Raw genomic sequence first — 20,738 nt, 5'->3', positions numbered from 1 at the left:
AGGCACCTACAAACATCTCTCTCTCACACACACACACACACACACACACACACACACACACACACACACGAGGAAATAAATCTTTAAAACGAATTAAGAACCTGAGTCAGATTCCATGTTGAAAGATGGAGGAGTAGGAGGAGGGGAAAGAAAGAAAAAGCAGGCATACTGGCATGACAGCTTTCATAATCCTGTGATAAGGAAGCAGAAAGAAACCAGAATTTGTCTGAGGCTCAGTGGACATCCAGCCCAGCCTGGTCAGTGAGCACCAAGCCAGTGAGAGACCCTATGGCTTCTACATACCCACTTGTATGTACCTGTGCACACACAAACATGCCTACACATAAATGTGTGCACATGCATACACAAATGCACAAAAGAGATTCCAACAGTTCTAGTGGCTTTTATTCATGTATATTTACTCAATTGTCCTTGAATTTTGTTCTCCTTCATATCACTGTCCGGCCAGTTCATCAGCCTTCTGAAGACGGCAAAGACAACTGTAAAACTGACTGTTCGAACTGAGAATGCAGGTTGCCAGGCTGCTCCTTCAGCAGCTGCTGCAGCCAATGGAGAAAGGAAAGAGAGCCCCCAGTCTCCTGCAGTCCTAGCTCTGGACCCGGAACCCATCTCAAGTAAGGGTGGGCTCATGAGGGCTCTGCACATAGGGTGTCCTCAGGAGAGTGTCTTCCTTCAGAGCACGCCTGTGCACAGAGCACTGCTTGAACAGCCTTAAGTCACGGAGTCTTTGCATAAAGAGGACATAACTGAGGAAAGTATGGTCTCTGGGCAGTAGACCTGTGTATAGGTTACCCAACTGTGACACCTCAGGAAGATACTGCAGGTGCCTGCCTCAGCCTTTCCCTCTCCAAGCCAAGGGAGTGGTCTTTGTTCTCAAGTTCTTGCTAAGGCTACATGCAGTGACTAGCATCCAAGTAATGAATCAGATCTGCCATTTTGTAATTTCTGCTGATGGACTAGGAAAGGAGCTGTTAACTTCAGTTCGGGGTCTATGAAGTGGATACACATGATGCTGTTTTACAACTAGGATCAATACTGCCTGCCATTACCCAAAGCCTAAAGTGCTGGCTATTGCTCTGTACACGGTAGATCCAGGTGGGAGTTTCAAGGGGTGCAGAAAGCTGACCTCAGAGAGATAGTGTGGGGGCAAGCGTTTCTTGTACCACTAAAGTAATAATTTAGTATATAGATAAAAGTATTACTTGACTTGCATTTTTAGATAAAGAATACTCTTGGATAATAAAACAATAAATAACTCAACTCCTCTAAAGCATCACTTAGAAATGTTGGGTCCTAAATAGCATTGTGTATAAAATTTGAAATTCTCAATGAAAACAGCATAAATGAAAAATAACATACACCTGCTTTTACCGTTTCAGGAGTAAAAGCAAAGTCTGTTTCTGAGTTCCTGAAAAGAGAGCATCTTGTCTGCACAGCACACACTCAGCAGGAATGGTTCTCTGAAACCTGGTTTTTCCTGTGTCGTAACATGTGTGTGGTGTGCACACTCAGAAAACAAGCCATGGGGTTGTTCTCTTTATTTTTTCACACTGGGTTCTTATCTTGCCAATTCAGAAATGTATATAGCAGGATTTGATGTCAAAATTATAAAAAAATACCAAGTGAGAATCAAGGAGAAAGATTAGAAATGAATAAAGTGAATATTTTTGCATGTGTTTCTAAATGTGCAAATATGCTCAGAATCAATTACATGAGAAGAGTTGCTTGAGGATACAAAGAAAAAGAAAATAAAAGCTGTCAAACCGTGGTACAGCACCATGACCAGAATTAATCATGAATTTCCTTCCTCTGAGTGTGCTTGCGAGTGTGTGCAGGCCAACTTGTGTCCGAGGGTGAGGAAGCATGTTTGCTTTGGTGAAGTGCAGGTGACTAAATTCAAGCTGGAGGCTCAACTGAGCTCTCGTTTGTTTTCCTTCATTCTCTGTCCTTTGTACCTTCAGCAATTTAAAAATGCAAAATAACCTTAAAAATAAGCAAGAAATTGTATGCATAGCCTCAGTTTAATGATGATGAATTGGTCATACTATTTTGATATTTTAAATACAGAATTAGCTAAAATATTGAAGGCAGATTTGAAGTTGCCTTTCCCCTAATCACTTTCTCAATCCTCAAAGGCAACTTGTGTGCTGAATTTGACATGTTCTTTCTAAAGAATTTCTATTTGTGACTCATTCATTCTGTACTCACTTTTAGGTACAAGCAGGTCATCAACACCTGCAGTTTTTGCTTCTGACCCTGCCACCTGCCCCATCATCCCTGGCTGTGAAACAACAATTGAGATTTCCAAAGGGCAAACAGGACTGGGCCTGAGTATTGTTGGGGGGTCAGATACACTGCTGGTAAGTGCCTTACGCAGAGAAGTCCCACCACCAAGTAAGGAGCCTTGAGGTGGTCCATGAGACCATGAGAAGGACCATGAGACCATGTAAAGGCTGAGAAAAAAATATATATCTCTGGTAACAGAAACTAGGGTTATGACTGTGACTAAGCCAGGACTGAGTTAAATAGACTGTTACACTTAAGATTGCAGCATTTTTGTATCACTTTACTGGTCCTAGGAATTGTTTAACTTCCTTTTTTCTTATACCCAGGTTATCTCAACCATATTGTAAAAAGTACAAAATCCTTTATACAAAAATTTTTATATGTCAAAATATTTTTAAAGTTTTTACATTTGTAGATAGGAATGTTGCTGTATCTTTATTCATGGATGCTTTATAAATCTTATAAGTTTTATCTGCAGATTTCTCTATCATTAGAAAAAGTATATGCCTCTCTGAGCCATTTAACAAAAGTCTTATCAGTAGGTGTTTTGTTACATTTTGATGTGTGGCTCATATACGGACCCAGCGAGTGCATGCCCTTTTAGCTGTCTCTCAAAGTACAGTGTCTTGAATTTCTTTCTTCCTAGCCTTCCTAGGAAGGATTTATGACATATTGGTATGTTACATTTGGGCTCTAGGGTGCTATTATTATCCATGAAGTTTATGAAGAGGGAGCAGCATGTAAAGATGGAAGACTGTGGGCTGGAGACCAGATTTTAGAGGTACAAATGCTTATTTGTAACCCAGTTTAAAAAGCAGAGGTCATGGGTGGTGAGCTTTCCTTCCTTCTTTTTATTCTTCCTCTTTCTTCCCATTCTTCACTTACCTCACCTAGCTCCTCACCATCAGCACCCCGTTTCTGTACAGGTGAATGGTATTGACTTGAGAAAGGCTACGCACGATGAAGCAATCAATGTCCTCAGACAGACTCCACACAGAGTACGGTTGACGCTCTACCGAGACGAGGCCCCATATAAAGAGGAGGACGTGTGTGACACTTTCACCATTGAGCTGCAGAAGAGGCCAGGCAAAGGCCTGGGGTTGAGTATTGTTGGCAAAAGGTGTGTTGGAGAGAACAATCCTTGAAACGGATTGAATGTGTCAATCGTTTATATTGAGTCATTGTAGACACTGTAAGTCAGTGTGTTGGAGGGCTGTACACTCTACAGCAAAAGGTCATTTGCTATAAAGTATCTGCTGTGTGCCAAGAGATACATTACATCCTGAGGATCAGTTAAGTAGGAAATAGTTCTTCACCTCAGAAAATTCATCCTCAAGGGCTGGAGACAGGGCTCAGTAGGTAAGAGCATTTGCTGTTCTTCTAAATGGCCTGGGGTCGTTTTACAGCACCCATACCGGGTGGCTTACAACTGTTATAACTACTACCACTTCAGGAGATGTAACATCTCTTCTCAGCTCCTCTGATATCACACCCAAGTGGCCTACACACACACACACACACACACACACACACACACAATAATAATAATAATAATATTACAGATTTAAATTTTAAAATCTTGTTAAAAATTCATCCTCTGATGACTAAGGCTCTTAATTCTTATAGCAAATGAATTTGTTGAGAACAACAGAGGTTCTTTGGGGGAGCCAGAGAAGAAATGGACCAACTGAGTTCCTTATTTAAGAAAGTGGAGTGGTGAAAGGTTTCAAGAAAACATGTGTCTAAGCTGAAGTTTAAAGTAATCAATGACAGTTGCTGTGTTACAAGAGAGGGAGGGTAGATAGTCTAGTGTAAGGCTTGTGTCACCAGAAAAGGTCTGAAAGCATAAAGCAGGCTTTCAGTATTTTGTTATTGAAGTACATGTATAATATTAAAGAATATTCCTACATAATTTATATTAATTCATGTGTATAGAAGTAATATTAACCAGTAGCGAGTTCATGAACAGTTTTTCCTTGTGTGTTATAAGACCATCAGGAACAGAGTGTATTGAAGAGATAAGCAAATGAGCCAGGACTCAGAAGCAGGCTTCGTGTAGTCTGAAGTAGCCCTGAGCTACCGTCTTCCACACTTTCAAAGCAGCCTTCCAGTGAGGCACCACCTAAGAATTATGCTTGCTGTTCTGTAGCCACATGCTTCTATTTGGAATTAAGAGGACATATTTACCAGTTTGCGTTTTCAGAGAAAATGAAGCCCTAACTTTATTTTTAATGCCTGGAGGAAGTGAATGGTGTTAATGCAATCTCAATGAGAATGTGTCAGGGGAAAGTGGGCTGCCTTGGAATGATAGCACTGTAGCCCCGTTCTTGCAGAATCAATTGAGGTCCAAGGCTGCTGTGGTCAGAACACTATAAACTGATAATAAAACCTAACCATTTTCCTTGAGAAGAACATGCCAAAGAAACCATATAATCCTAACACCCTATTTAAACAGGAGAAAATCCCTGGTTAGATGAAGTCTTTTAATGATTAAATGAGGTGTCTCAAGTCTTCTTGTCCAGTTCAGCTTTTACTGTACAATCCTGTTTATAGTTACCTTTGTACCTTAATGGGAAATTCCACGAGTTTGCTTTCAGTTTTGTGAAACAATGAGAATAAGATTAACAATTATTTGTCTGTAATAAATCTATTATATGCAAAAGTAAACTAAAATGATCTAAAAGACATCATAGTATGTAAAACTAATTTTATTTTCCTGGCTTAATTGTTATCTGAGAGGTTATCTGCCTTCTTTTGCTAACCTAGGCCTAGTCCTAGAAGCTTCTAACCTCCATACAATCTAATCTAGACCTAGAATGTTTTAGCCTCTGAGACTTACTGCTTAATAAGCTCACCCTTATTTGTTCTTTCTGAGCACTGGGCTGGCTAGTTCAACTCAGCTGTTCTGGCTCTAACTCTTCTCCCAGGTGACTTATTTAATCTGGCTTCTTTCTTGGCCCGGAATTGCTCTGCTTGGCCTCAGACCGACTCAGCCATCCGCTCTAATCTTCTTGCTTCTTCTCATTCTCTGGCTCGTTCCCTCTTCGCCTGAGCTCTTTCTCTGCAGCCCATCTCTCTGTTACTGTCCTCATAAAAACTGCCCCCTCTTTCTGTAAAACTGCCTCTTAAGTGGCTTCCCTTTCCTCTCCTCATGAGAGTTGAGTGTATCCTTTTCTGTCAAATCTTCTCTGATTCGTCACTTTTTCTGCCTCAATTAGACATTACTTTCAAACAGGGGTGCTTCCTTCTACAAATTTTACTTTACCTTTTTTGGAGGGATTAAAGGCATCTTTGTAGCACCATGCCTAGATTTATGCTTTTCTTTACCTGATACTTGCTCTATGCCAGGCTGTCCTTGAATTTAGAGCTGCTTGCCTCTATCTCCTAGATTAAAGACGTGTTTGTATTCCAGCCAGATCACACAGACCTAGAAGATCTTTGGGTGTGATATCTTGCCAGAATAGCCATATTCTGAATTAGCATTCCTCTACTGTACTAACAGTGGTTAAGTTGTACATAACAGAGTTTCAGTTTGTGGTACATAGCTGTCATTTATTTCTGATAACATTAATGATGTTGATGATAACTTCAGCATGCTCACATGACTGTAGGACAGTGTCAGTAGAGAGATTCAATGTGGTGTGGAAAAGCCACTCACTCATAACCCACCCACTGAGTCCTTACTGCTGGTTTTACCACCTTCTGGGTATGTGGCTCATAAAATAAGGACTGTGGCAACCCCTTATTTAGAGTCCATAACTGATGAAGACTAGGTTGGAGGTTGGTCTGATGTATTTTGATGCTAATTACTGCTTTCTGTCTCTGTGACCTACCTTGCCTAAGAGCCTAACCTGTTTGACCAATAAAAGGCCATTACACCTGGGCAGGGCAAAAGAGATAGGTATGGCTAAGGTTCTGCTGCTTGGGGAGACAGAGAGAATCTTGGGAGGAAGAGAGATGGGAAGAGAGGAGAGGAAAAGAAGGTTGCGCCATCATGGGTTAAATGAAAGAGAAGCACAAGGCCAACATGGATGGAGGATTGCGTCCAGATGAAGAACATATATGGGGTACGTATATGGGGTTATGGATGGGAGTTAGCTTGTTAGAAACTATTAGAAGCAGATGACATAGGATTGGGACAGATACCCCATACCTGCCCCACTATGGGAAGTAGTTTAGGGCATTAATATCTTCCCTGCCCCAGGTTAATTAAGGCTATTTTAAAATATAACAGGTGTCTATGTCATTATTGGAATGCTAGCAAGTTAAACAATACTGCTATAATAATAATAATTTTAGGCTTAATAATAATAAACATTATTAGACAATACTGGTAAATTAACAACAACACTAGATATGCCCATGAGAGATACTTTTAATCTATGAAATACTCTTTTAAGATAAAAAAAAATCACTGTTATTTCTCATATTCTGGTAAAGCTGCCCCAGCATTGCAGAAAAATCTATAAACTCTTAAAATATATATATAATTTTCACTTAGAATGATTAACTTTTGATTAAATAATTATTGCATTGCAGCTGAGACCCAGTCTTGATGCTGAAATTCATTGTTTCTTGCAGAAATGACACGGGAGTGTTTGTATCAGACATTGTCAAAGGAGGCATTGCAGATGCTGATGGGAGACTGATGCAGGGGGACCAGATTTTAATGGTGAATGGAGAAGATGTCCGTAATGCCACCCAGGAAGCAGTTGCTGCCCTGCTAAAGGTAGAAATTAAGTGACAAACATAAATTAGATAGTAATTATCTGTGTTAGTTGTCATCGCAGATGAGACAGAAGTGTGATACTATATTTCCAAGCAGTGAGCTTATGACCATTTATGATGTTGCTATATTAATAACTTTGTTAGTAGAGTTTATGACACAAATACCTGAAATAGCAGCAAATCTTTAAAGTGCATATTAAAAGAAGAATACATTTTCAGACCACAAAAGTCTTAATATACGTTCTTTCCTGTTTCTTTCTGGATTTATTCTTACAACATGATTTAAATGAAGTCTGTCATCTGAGGTGTTAGAAGGCTACCAGAGCCCCGCTCAGCATTGCGGGAGACTATGTTTTTTGTCCTTTTCCTTTTTAGCCCTTTTCTGAACCCCCTTTCTAGGCACAGCACAATGGCATTAGTCTTGTGACCCCAAGTGAAAGAATTTCACTCTGCTTCACACACAGGAGTGTATAGCCCAGTTCCCATCTGACTCCACACCAGTACTCTATTTTAAGTTAGAGTAAAACTGTTCTGCGGTGTGTCTCCTTCATCACTGAAGGGAACTTAGACAGACTCACCCATCAAACCAACACCATGCCTGTATCACTTGTGCTGTGTTTCAGCCTCCCTGATGCTGAGACCCTTTAATGTCATTCCTCATGTTGTGGTGACCTCCAACCATAAAATTGATTTTTTTTTACTCTTCATAACTGTAATTCTGCTACTGTTAGGAATTGTAGTGTAAATATATGATTGCAGGGTATCTGATATGTGACCCCTGTGGAAGGGTCATTTGACCCCAAAGGGATTAGGGCCCACATATTGAAAACTACTGACTTAGAGCTTTAGTGCATCTCACCTCATGAGGTAGATTTCCTCTATAGAAAGCTATTCCTGAAGAACCATTCTCTGTTGGAAGGTGACGTCATAAGCTGTGAATGACAGAGTAGTCATCAGAACAAGTTGTGGGAGGGAGGTAGAGTCTCTGTTAGCAAATGATCTGGCTTCTAGAGAAGATGGTATTGTCAGTTGAGTTGTTACTTACTGTATCTTCCTTAGCCTGATTGTTTTTAACCTGAAGATTAATTCAGCATGAACTTGAAAACACTATCATTTCTTATTTCCCACATCTGGGTTTGAGTGAATGTGAGCCTGTGGGTGTCAGCTCCCCAGCTGGTAGGGCTGCTGGGCATTGCTGCCACTGGGAACCTCTCGGACTGGACTTCTAGAAGCTTCTTCCAGATTGAAGCTCCACCTCCACCTCTGTGGTTTGGATAGCTATCATTAGTTAATAATATCATCAGTTAATGGAACACACATTAAGGCTGTTATTTATTAAAGTCATCAAAACAAAGTGACCAGAAATGGTTTTGTTGTGGTTTTATTTTGTTTTTTGAAGAGGCAGGGTATTGGTGTTTGAGACAGTGTCATTCTGTGTAGCCCAGGCTATCCTAGAACTCACTATATAGTCTAAGCAGGCCTGGAACTCACTGTGACCAACCTGCTTAGCTTCTGGAGTGCTGGAGATATAGCCACAAGCCATGCCTAGCTAGTGATCAGAATTCTTTAAGGAAGATCAGCTTCTTTTGGAGATAAATTAGGAACAGTTGTTAGCAGGGGACATCTGAGGGATCTTGCAGAAAGAGAGAAGGATGTTGAACTGAGATACCATAAATGATTTTTAAAGTCAGTTCAGCCAGCCATTTTAAAAACTGGTCAGGCAATATATAATGAGAACCATAACCATTTATATGTTGTAAGTTTGACTTTCTCTAGCTTTTTTGTTGTTTTGTCTAATTCTTTACTTTGAAAGAGACAAATTTTAATATTCAAATAACTTATGCACATAAATTTTATTGAAGTGTTTTTGCAATAATAGGAAAGCTGTTTCTGAAAATCCAAACTCTCAGGCACCTCCTTGTGCCTCTTCCATTATTAAACTATACTGCATTTCTTACCTAGTGTCAGCTATAAAGAACTGCAAGGAAAATTATATTTGTAGAAGAATTTATCCCAGTATTATATAGGAGGTCTTCTCAACTGTCATGTATCAAGATAACCTGACTGAACTGTTTGAGTACCCTTTCTATTAAAGGAAATAGAAATTGTGTGGGTAGTGGTTTTATAGGTTTTGTTTGCATTTTAAAGTCTGAGTTCCTCTGGTTCACTTGCCCTGCTTAAGTCATGGTGTTTCATAAGAAATTAATACTCAATTATAGAATTTTGTTTTAATATTTTCACAAACTGTCTCCCTCAGTGTTCCCTAGGTACAGTAACCCTGGAAGTTGGAAGAATCAAATCTGGTCCATTCCATTCAGAGAGGAGGCCTTCTCAAAGCAGCCAGGTGGGTACCTGTGGAGTTTACAGAGAAAACCAGTCCATGTGCAAAGGGGAGCTCAGAGATGTCCCCTGAGAGTCAGCCTAGGGTCACAGGCACAGGTCCAGCCTTCTAGCAGTGTGGAGAGTTTGACAGGAAAGAACAAGACAGACTCTGGGGCTCTTAGCAGTTCAGAGGGACTTTGTTTCCAGCATTCTTCTTCATAGTCTCAAAAGTTACCCACCTATTCAGTGTAGGTCAGACAAATCTAGTCAAGGTAATATACTTTAAGATACTGTCAAACAAACACCAATTAGCATCCAACTGAAAAGTTCCAGGTAGGAACTCTAAATAGAAAGATGATATTAAAATAATTTGATTCATGGGCTAGAGAGATAGTTCATGCAGACTTAGCATGAGGGCTTAAGTTAATTCCCCAGAGTCCACATGAAAAAGCCAATTTTTATGATGCTTCCAAACCCCAGATCCCAATGAGAAACCCTGGCTCAGAAAGCGATGTGGATGCCTCCTGAGGAAGGCACCTAAAGTGGCCCTGTGTCTTCCACACTCATGAATGGTTATAGGCACATGTACGCCCCCTACCCATACATACGTGAAAACCACACACATGAATACAATAATTGCATGATTCTTGGCAAGCTTTATTCTCAGTATTATCTTCTGATGACAGGATCTCATTTTCATGAGTCTGTTCATAAACACCATTTTCTAACACCCTTAATTACCACCACAGGTCTCCAGCTCACTTGTTATAAAAATTTAAGTCCTAGCTGTTGTGTAGTAGTTTAAATTCAAAGAGAATTAAGTCTTGAAGGAGGCTATGAAGGACTACTAAATTTTTACATAGGTTAAAATCAGCTTCAACTATCCTTTCATGTTCAATTATTTATGTCATTATTCCTTAAAACAGAAAAAGAAGCCGATAACTTTGCATAAGTTACCTTTAAAAGTACCAGACATCACTGCTTTTTAACAGTGTTTCTCTTTAGATGAGATAGACAAATGGAATTGTGAAATATTTTGTACGTAGGGGAATTATAATTTTGAAACTGTCTGTGTAATAATTGCCGTATGTTTTAGGTGAGTGAGAGTAGCCTGTCATCCTTCACTCTCCCACTTTCTGGAATGAATGCATCAGAATCATTGGAAAGTAACGCAAAGAAGAACGCATGTAAGACTGGCTTATCGTTTTATCTGTTTGACAGTGACTCTTTTTTGGATTGTTTACCACTGATTGCATTTCTTCCCCCAAACCATCCCATATCCTAATGTAGAGATAAAATCCTGAGCAAACGAAGGCATTCTCTGTGGCAGTTTTTCCCACTTATGTTTCCCGTACAAGTTATAGACGTCTCTGTAATTTTTTCTTACCAAGCAGATTAGCATATTTGATTTTGTTCTTTTCTCTATTGAATATAACTCCAGTAAATCGGAAAGTACCACTAAGCAAGGCCTTCTTTTTTCATGAAGATTACAAAAGAATCAAGAAAACTGAAACAATCCTCCTGTGTTTTAATTACATGAAATCATGGCACAGAAGATTTTTGGCTTGGCGCATTGGTTGAGAGCTTTTCAAACTGAAGAAACTCGCCATATGGCAGTCTCTATTTGCAATGTGACTAATATTCTAGAAATTTAGACACAGTGCATAGATTTTTTTTAACTCATCCATAACTATTCCTCTCAGCTGTGTGAGCAATTTTCTATCCAAAGCATAGTCTGTTCTTAATTCAGTCGGGTAGATTGTATAGTTATATAATAGAGCTGAACCCAGACGGAAGAATGGGACAGCATGCACATCTTTCCACTTGGGAAACTAGAGTCCTCTGTGAGCTGGATTTAATCAGGTGTGCTGCTGATTGATAACCAAGTATCTGCCTTTGAAAACAGATAGCTCACGCAGTGGCACCCAGCTCCACACAATGGCTAAAATGGTAATAAGCATGAACATATTTTAACAGCCACATTTTATCTACTTTTGCCTTTACAGTAGCATCTGAAATCCAGGGATTAAGAACTGTTGAGATAAAAAAGGTAATTTGCTGTCTTCCAAGGCATTTTTGTTTGTATTTTCCTGTTAAACATTTTATCGTGCCCATCTGAAAAATATATATGTACATTTTAAGCAGTGGTTATAATGAAATCGAATCATTGCCAGATTCCTTAGACATAATAAAAGTCCTTATTTACATTTTTATACTGTCAAAAATGGTATCATTCTGCCCCTACACAGAATAATTCCCTGCCTCTCACTTCTTGTGCTGATGAATAAACATTTATTTAGGACATATGGCCTGATAGGCATGTGCAGGCGAGAAGAGAAAGGCATGGTTTGCCCAGAGCTGTTACACAGTCTCCTCAGTTCTGCCATCACTCTATACTACATGCCCACTGCAGAGCTTTGTTGGGGGCTGTGCTTGTGCTCCAGCCCTTGCACCAGAAAGTGTAAAGTCCTGAGTGTGAGCATGGGCTTACGTGGTTTTGCACAGTGTGGTCTTTTCCCTGAGTTTGCCTGCCTTCTCTCAAGCTCAACCTGATTTAGTACATGGCAATTGCTTTACTTCCTAAACCACTGTGTCAAATGAAGTATTTTCCGCCCTCATACCTAGAAGATCCCAACTGGCAATAGACTATTGTGTTTCAAAGAACAAACGAAAGTTCAGTTTAAAATACTACTTTGACCAAAATATGTCTGTTCTATGGCAGGGGCCTGCTGACTCACTGGGACTCAGCATTGCTGGAGGAGTGGGCAGCCCCCTCGGCGATGTTCCTATATTTATTGCCATGATGCACCCAAATGGTGTTGCAGCACAAACTCAGAAACTCAGAGTAAGTTTTCCCACTAACCGTCATGGCGCTAGGAAATGTAGCCGATGTTTCTACTTCTCAGTCCAGCCACCTGAGGCCAGGTGGTTCTCAGGGTTTAAATCTGCTTTTAAACACTGAGTGGAGCTATGGCTGAGCTTACTTTAAGTGAAAGATAAGTAGTAACAAGGGGGAACCTGATACTGTCAGATGGAAGATTGTAAGGAAATTACAACTTTGGAACACATTGAAAAGAAAACAAAATGTGTCCAGAGCACAACACAGAAGATAAGCTCCTTCATATGTTTTATCGTTTTAAATGTTGACTTAACCATACCAAATTGGAAAATGTTGTTTACTTCATTTTATTATAATTTTTACTGGCATTTAATGCAACTATGACTTCAAATACTGTAAAACATATGAATTCGCTTCAAGGTTGAGGGATGGCTCCGATGTCCAGCTTTGTGCTGAACCGTACTGCAAGCCTGGCTCCCCTTATTGCAGCTCAGTGTCTCTGAAGGAAAATCTCTTGCGCCTATGCTGCGAACAAGGTCTCCAGAAGAACCATATGTTAGTGAAATAACCTCGAGTTTGGGAATGGCTCCGCACTTCTATACTTACGATGCACACTGAGAAACTAATTATACCATAATGCCATAGGGTCAGTTAACTTCCTTTGAGACAGAGCGGGCTTTTTAAATTGGGGGCTAGGACTCTCTTGCAACTGTTCAGCACTGGCCTGAGAAAGAGCCAAGTAAGCATGCTGTCTTCCAACCACATTTGACTAACTGAAGTGGGCGCTGTGCCAGGTTAGCTCTGCTGCCCTTATTTTGCCAAACTCTGACTTACGGTCTCATCTGACATGGTGATAATGATAATGTCCAGAGAAAAGTGGCTTCCAAATGACACTGGTACTTTATGGCTTTAATAAGTAATATCTTACCCAGGAGAAAGGGGACCGAGAAAGAGAAACTTTGTACTCATCGCTCTCCCTCCCCCAGAACTATCCAATCCATCTGTCCTGTCTCTTTCTGTAGTTGCTTCTTAGACTTGAGCTAGTGGTCTCCTTGAATATATCAGTGACGGGTGGCAACTTAAGTACACTGTGAGTGGTAGAGAAGAAAGACTGTGCTAGCCTGTCAGCCCTGTCTGCATGGTGGCTATTTGTCTTGCAGGTCGGGGATAGGATTGTCACCATCTGTGGCGCGTCCACTGAGGGGATGACTCATACACAGGCAGTTAACTTGATGAAGAATGCCTCTAGCTCCATTGAAGTGCAGGTAAGGCTTTCGTCCCAAGCACTAGTCAGAACACAGGGAGCCTGAGGACACAGGATCCCTGGGGCTAAATAAAAACAGTTCAGTCTTCTGCTACTGTTGTATTTAATATATTCCTGGAATGCCCAGATTAAATTGAGAGCTCCAAGAAAGCATTATGAAACATGTTCTGTGACCTTTCATCCCAGTGCCTTCATTATTTTACATTTTATATCCAAAGAGAAAAATACAGGGCCTTAGCAGCCAATGATTGTTAGAATCTTGTGTGCCCCGTGAGTAGCATGTCTTCTAAATATCTTTGAAAAGTAATTGTGCATGGGGCCCTGATTTAAAAACATCAAAGAAAATTATAGAATTTAATTTAGGATATTTTTACTATCTGGACAGTTAAGAAGTGTCTGGGCGTTGTGAAATTCCTTTCTTTTTAATAATATTTTAATCATTTATGTGATTAAGTAGGCAGTAAAGTGCTCCTTGTAATCCAAGTTTGTTTTTTGGAGAAAAGTATTTTGGGAATTCTCTAGATGAGCATGTGTTTTTCTCTTTTCACTTGGCCTACACATAGGTGGTTGCTGGAGGAGATGTGAGTGTGGTCACAGGTCACCAGCAAGAGCTTGCCAATCCTTGTCTTGCTTTCTCTGGGCTGACATCAGGCAGTCTATTTCCAGATGATTTAGGGTAAGTAATACATTTTCGGTGGGATATCATTTGTAGCTTTTAAACCGAATTGTCTCAACAAGTGTGGTCTCTGTCCCATATTTCTGGCACTCATGGAGGTCAAGTAATGGGAGAGGATGCATGAAGTAGAAAGCATCAGTGCTGTTACCTGTCAGCTAGTTAGAGATGGGTTGACTACAGACAGCTACCTGGGCAGAGATGAATAGATTACAGACAGTTACCTAATCAGAGATGGGTAGATTACAGACAGCTGCCTGGTCAGATGGGTAGATTACAGACCAGATGTTCACCCTACTGCACTTCCTGAGTTTTCAGTTTACTTTTTTTAAGAGGACATCTTGCTCTTGTGTATTGAGCTTTGATTGAAAACACTGAATATATTGGAAAATAAAACTAAATGTAAAAGCCTTAGAAAAGAGGCGTATTTAAAGTTTCAAATTATTTGATGCTGCCCTATCTTATTTACAATTGATTTTCCTGTCTAAAATTGAGACCATCATTTATGACCCTCCATTGTGGTTCTCTGAATTTTCACCCTCTCCCATTAAGCTGGAAAAAGAATGAGAATTTCTATGGTATGACAATAGGCAACAAATAACATCTTCCTTGTTACATACAGAAGTGTGCTAACTGTAATTTGAGTCTGGTAATGCATGAGGCACAGAGAATCAAGGGTGTGGGTGTGGGTATGCTCGTGCGCACACACAGGCACGTTTAATCACCACAGAGCTCTTTTCTCCCTTCCTTTTTCTGTAGACCTCCACAGTGTAAGACCATAACACTAGACCGAGGACCAGATGGCCTAGGCTTCAGCATTGTAGGAGGCTATGGCAGCCCTCATGGAGACTTACCAATTTATGTTAAAACCGTGTTTGCAAAGGTAAGCTTGTACCTTTTAACCATTCTGCTCCCTACTAAACATTAATTAACACTGGTCAGCAGCTGGCTTATTAGTTTATGGCCTGAGGTGATGCCAAATGGTTAATGTTGATATTTTCCTTCTGAATTCCCTGCAGGAACATGCCATTAAATATTTTTGTCCTATTTGAGGTTTAGGTATGTTTAGAGAAAAATAGTTGAAATTGAAACTCTATGAAAACTCTCAGCAATATAGTTAATGAAGCCTGTCCTTTTCACTTGAAAACAAATCACACATGACGATCTTTTGAAAATAGACTTTCATATGTCTACTGTCAAGGACTGGCATGTTTTCCTCTGTGTTCTTTTGTAGTTGTGAAATCTAAAGTAGGTACAGAAAATGAACAAAATACATCTCACATTATGACTAGGTTGTTTATAGGTGTAATTTCATTGAAAAGAGAAACAAATGTTTTAAATTCGAAGATTGGTGAGCAGACCTGCCGTCTACAATATAGCACTATTTACAATCAAGGGATTCAATTACTTTTGAAAAGAAAGCTCTGTATGTGTTGTAGTCATCTACTAAGCTATCTTAAAAATGTTTAGAATAAGAATAAAGAGACTGCAATTTGAATAGTTGATACTGTGTTGTTAAGACCTATTTCAGAGACTACAAAACTGAACCATGTTGCCTGCAGGAGAAAACTAGGACTTTCACAGTTTACAGTGTAAAAGAGCAAAGTGAATGTCAGGGCCTGTAAAGATTTCATTTAGGCTCTTTAAGTGCTATGGTCCTTTAATTTTAAAGAAGTTTCAATTATTTAGAAAATACTACCATTTTCACCCAATTTAAAGTGCTGTTCTTATGGCAAACTAGCTGTAGGCTTAATTTGTGAGATTTTTTTAAAGTTATTGGTATATCCAAAAATATAGACAGCATTTGCCAATGAATAGAAGCGTCATGCAATCCTTTTCCTCGGCCTAGGAACAATTTATTTAAGGCATGCTAGTTAGAACATATTTTAAGAATTTCATCATTATACGCTCCTCATTAACTTTCCTATATTTTTAATCTTATATTTAATTGCATAATTATCTTCTATGTGCATGCCTTTAGATGGAGTTCTTTTTTAAATAGCTATGTCTGTGTTTAATCATAATTATTTAGGGCCTTTAGGAATAGGAAGAATCTCTTTACCCTTGCAGAAAGAACCAAGACAGCTTGAGCAGTCTTTCTTTCCAAAGCTTAGAAAGAATTGCACTTAGCAGTTGTTGCAGGAGATGGAGTAGGGGGCTTGTGTCTGGGGTGTGTGCTGGGAATGCAGTTCAGAGCCACATGGATGCTGGGCACACAGCGTGAGCACCATCTCTCCAGCCCAGGAACGGCTTTTAAATCCTCACTTAGCCTTGCCCTGGTCAGCCTCCATGTGGGCTTTCTGCCTCTGCAAACCTGTGCATTTCCCAGTCTCAGAAGCTTTGTTTGATGAAGCTGCTTTTGTTTCTTCCTGGTCTTTTGTCTTTCTGGAGGCCCTCCTCACAGGCTAGAAAAGCCTAGTTTCTATAAAATCATTCCTGCTAGGCAGATGCCCAAATATTCTTTATTAATTTTAGTTGCCACCAACTGCTGTGCTAAACAGCCAAAAAAAAAACATCTAGCTACTCTGATGACTGCTAAATTCACTCCCAGATTGGAATCTCAGTGTAAAACCATTTTGGAAAAAGGCTTCTTTTGTGTGTGTTCATCATGCCTAATGGTGTGGGGCGCTGGGAGCAGTGTGTGTGTGTGTGTGTGTACACGCAGAGCAATTTGCATTCTTGTTCAGCTCCTTTTCTTTGTGCGAGGCTGCATTCTTTCACAAGTAAACAAATCTACTTTATCATTGCAGGGAGCAGCCGCAGAAGACGGGCGTCTGAAGAGGGGCGATCAGATCATTGCTGTCAATGGGCAGAGTCTAGAAGGGGTGACCCATGAAGAGGCCGTTGCCATCCTTAAGCGGACAAAAGGCACTGTCAACCTCATGGTGCTCTCCTGAACTGGATGCCAGAGCTGAAGCAACCCAACCACTTGCTCACCTCCTGCTGTAACAAAGTGGAACTGTCCACTTGGGCTTCCCATGCTGTGTTCATTGGGGGAAACTATAAGGAGAAGAGAAACCTTTGTTTTTCTTTTGTTACCAGCAACCAAACATCATTTTCCCTTTCCCCTTGCCTTTTCATGGTCCTAAACTCAAAAAAAAAAAAAAAAAAAAAAAAAAAAAAGAAGAAGAAGAAGAAGAAAGAAAGAAAAAAGAATTTTCACGTAGGTAAACCTCATTTTTTATTTTGAAGATATCTAACAATTAATTGTCACATGGACAAAATTATCATATATTCATTTTGTTAGCATGGAAACAAAATAATTCAAAGCTAACTAAGAGAAATAGCTCCAGAAAATGAGGATAAAAAGTGAAATTTTATTAAAAGGAGAAGAAGAAGGAGAAGGAGAAAAAGAGAAGACGACAGTCTTGAATTTAGTAGAAGTGCCCCAGTCCAGCAATTCAGAAAATTTGTGAACATTACAACATATTGGATGTGCTTACCTCTAATGTATATTTTTCCACTAAAATGTTTAGCAGTCTTTCTAAGCTTAAAAATGTGTTTAATGCATATCTTGGTGTTCATGTTCAGTTTTTGACCTGCTATATTTTCATGTTGTTAAAAGTAAAAGAATTGATACTACCCTGTGTTGGCTGCAGTTCTTCAGAAAACAGTGAAGGAGCCCAGAGCCTTCTAATACTGAGTCACAGACTGATGCAACCGTGAAAATATGTTAGTGTGCTGTGCTATTGGTTTTCCATTAGTACTAATCTTAATGGCATAAAAAGGGCAATGTGTTAGTAATTATTTTGGTTGAATGTCATTAGTAAATTGACAGAAAAATTAAGGAGGTTAAGTAACTTTATTTTGTTGCCTTATATTAACATCTCATAATACAATAGTTTAAGACTCAGGGAAACAGATGGAGCTGTTTACTGAGACAACTGGTGAGGAATCATCATGTGTTTAATCCCATTTTAGAGCGTGAAACTCCTACATTAGAGTATATAAAGTCACTTTAAATATTATCTATATTTGTACCAGAAGTAGTGTACATATATTTTGTTATAGCATTCTTGTGTAAATGCAGAGCTAAAGAGAATAAATAAGTTTCTGTGGTGCACAAACAAGCAGATGCTTTCTTTGTTCTTTATATTGAGGAAAAGCTTTATTGTTCAAGATTTACTTGTTACAAATTATTGGAGTCTCACCATACATGCAATTCGAAGAACTTTGAACAACGTCCTTGTACAAACTTCAATGTCTTTTTACCTCCAGTGTTTCCTACCAAAGATTCATAGGCTCCTTATGAGCTGGGGATGATGACATAGGAAGAAAGTGTTCTGTTTCCAAGTTGGTTTTCAGGGATGCTACAGATGCAGTAATATTGTATTCTTACAATGTTTGTAAAGAGCTAAAATGTGTCAGATGGAAATTATCTTACTCAACAAGGCTATGCTGGATGGAAACTGGAACAAGAACACTTTGTCTGCAGATCCTGTCTCAAATTAGCCAATGAGAGTGCTTTCTCACCATGTTGTCTATAAAATGGTAGCTCATTTCATTAAAAAAGCTTTGAGTTCACTTCTAAAATTTAAGAAAATATTTTTGTATAACCATCCTGTGAGTTTAGTTGTCCATGCAAAACTCAAAACGAATTAACCAAAGTGCAGGCTGCAGCAAATCTTCAGCCAATCATTGTCAGTTGAAGTAGTTGGTTAACAAAATCCATCTCAATTTTCTGATAACATACTGGCCTTTAGACATTTAAAGACCGTCTCTCATGAAGGTATGCCTGAATCCTTGCATGGTGTGGATGCTGAACTTTGCTGCTTCTGCAAGTTAGAAGTTTAGAAGATTTCAGTAGAGGACACTAGAATCAGTACTGGGGAAAAGTCAAGTGATCAAATTGATGTTTGAGACAGTATGTCAAAATAACGACCCCCAAGAAAGACCACACAGGTACATGTCCTCACTTAAATAATGTTGTGCAAAGAATCCATATCTATCTGAATCTCAGAACGTAATCTTGGAAAATAGGGTTGTTGCCAGTGTAGTTAAAGCCAGGCTAGGATGGGTCCTTCCCTGTGATTGTGACAACCCATTCACAGGGGGGGAATATGGCCGTGTGAAGATGGAGGCAGTGACATCAGCCAAGGAACTGATAGAGGCAAGGATCCATTCCCATGAAGCCCTTTATGGTGACACCTTGATTTCAAGTTCCTGACCACCAGAATTATGAGAAGATAAAACTTAGTGTCTTAAGCCACTAGTTGGCAATACTTTATAAAGGAACCCTTGAGTAAATCACAATGTATTTTTACTTCATGAGCTACTATGATGCTGCTATTAAGAAACACGAGGAAGAGGGATAGGAGACAAAGTTTAAAAATAAAAAGAATATAGATTCCATCAGCTTTATAATGAAGCAAAGACATACGCTTCCTCTATTATTCTTTTCTATAAATATATGTCTTATGGAGGAAGAACATGCTTAGGCAAAGAGTTTAAAGTAATCTTACAGTATTAATCCTGTATATGATAAAAGATAAAGAATTGTCTATACATTCAGTGATATAGTTCAGCTAAACTGGAGACCACCACAGATTTCTAGTCCTGTTCCTCATTACTGCCAAGTGATAATTATAGCAGCAGTGATGTTAACTCCACCCCAACCATTTATAGCACCGGGAATAGTAGGGGCATAAGTCTGTGGAATCCCTGTATCAGAAGACTGAATCGTAAAGGGGAAGACTGAAAAGAGATCTTTTCTTCACCTTAAGAATCTCAAGAAAGCAGATGTTGACAGACATGAAGAAAGGAAGGGAGCTCTTGCCTTGTCTGAGGTAGATGGCATTAAGCCCATTTAGATTTGCTCAGGTAGTTTGTTGTCTGAATGCCAGCATCCCTCTTCAGATCTCAGAGTGAAGCTGGGAGTTGAAAGGTTGCCTGCAGAGAGACAGGAGGAGTGGGCTTTGTGCTTTCGGTATGGGAATGTCAGAACTCTCATCACATGCTTTCCGCAGCCCTGCTGTGTTGTTTCCAGTTCATGACAGATCTGGAATGCATTTGATTTGTGCAAAGATGTTCCTGGACTTTGTCTACTAGGAATTAATGTTAAACTTTGCCCTTTGAAAGGGAGCTGTTTATATGGCTGGATTGGCCTTCATTACTTCAAGAGATAAAAAATAAAGCTGTTGGTGCCAAGAAAATGTCTATATAAAAGAGTAGAAACCCAGGGAAAGAACTATTCTTAAAGTGATTTCTGTGTACTTTACATTGCCGCACTTTTGCCTCAAGATGTAAGAATTCCAAAATGTCCACTTCATTGTAAACTAAAGACAAAATATTTGTGTAGGCATTTGACTGTAAGCCAAGTGCTGAAACTTAACAGTAGGCCCTGAAAGAAATTCTACCAGAGAGGTAAATGTGTGGTAATCTCAGAATTCTCCCACTGAAATATTTGTATTTGAAACATGGCACTCAGAAGACAGCCTTAGGCACCTTTGTGGAGCACGTTTCCCCTTGGTTTTGTACTGGGTATTATGTCTGAGAAGATTGTGTCTGTATTCCTGTTGAATAGGTGGTCCATGCCTTTGACCTGCCTTTCTTCTCTTTCCACACCTATTATCTTGTCTTTCCATGGTACCTCAAAGTTCATCGTG

General features: G+C 39.5%; 1 protein-coding gene across 2 annotated transcripts in view; it reads left to right on the top strand.

The window, feature by feature from the left end:
• Window positions 1-17,058, top strand: part of Mpdz (multiple PDZ domain crumbs cell polarity complex component) — a 130,615-nt gene extending 113,557 nt beyond the window's left edge. For both annotated transcript variants that reach the window (XM_051163716.1, XM_051163709.1), the window contains 13 exons: window positions 470-635; window positions 2,236-2,381; window positions 3,005-3,088; window positions 3,234-3,427; window positions 6,889-7,036; window positions 9,293-9,379; window positions 10,454-10,544; window positions 11,364-11,407; window positions 12,080-12,202; window positions 13,357-13,461; window positions 14,024-14,136; window positions 14,893-15,016; window positions 16,884-17,058. In XM_051163716.1, coding sequence (XP_051019673.1) covers window positions 470-635; window positions 2,236-2,381; window positions 3,005-3,088; window positions 3,234-3,427; window positions 6,889-7,036; window positions 9,293-9,379; window positions 10,454-10,544; window positions 11,364-11,407; window positions 12,080-12,202; window positions 13,357-13,461; window positions 14,024-14,136; window positions 14,893-15,016; window positions 16,884-17,030 — 1,572 coding nt within the window. In that variant the 3' untranslated portion in view covers window positions 17,031-17,058. The remainder of the gene's footprint in view (window positions 1-469; window positions 636-2,235; window positions 2,382-3,004; window positions 3,089-3,233; window positions 3,428-6,888; window positions 7,037-9,292; window positions 9,380-10,453; window positions 10,545-11,363; window positions 11,408-12,079; window positions 12,203-13,356; window positions 13,462-14,023; window positions 14,137-14,892; window positions 15,017-16,883) is intronic.
• Window positions 17,059-20,738: the final 3,680 nt, after the last annotated feature.

This window comes from Acomys russatus, chromosome 2, assembly GCF_903995435.1.
Source record: "Acomys russatus chromosome 2, mAcoRus1.1, whole genome shotgun sequence".
Taxonomy (NCBI): Eukaryota; Metazoa; Chordata; class Mammalia; order Rodentia; family Muridae; genus Acomys; species Acomys russatus.
The sequence above is the reverse complement of the archived record's forward strand: the minus strand, read 5'-3'. Positions and strand labels throughout refer to the sequence as shown.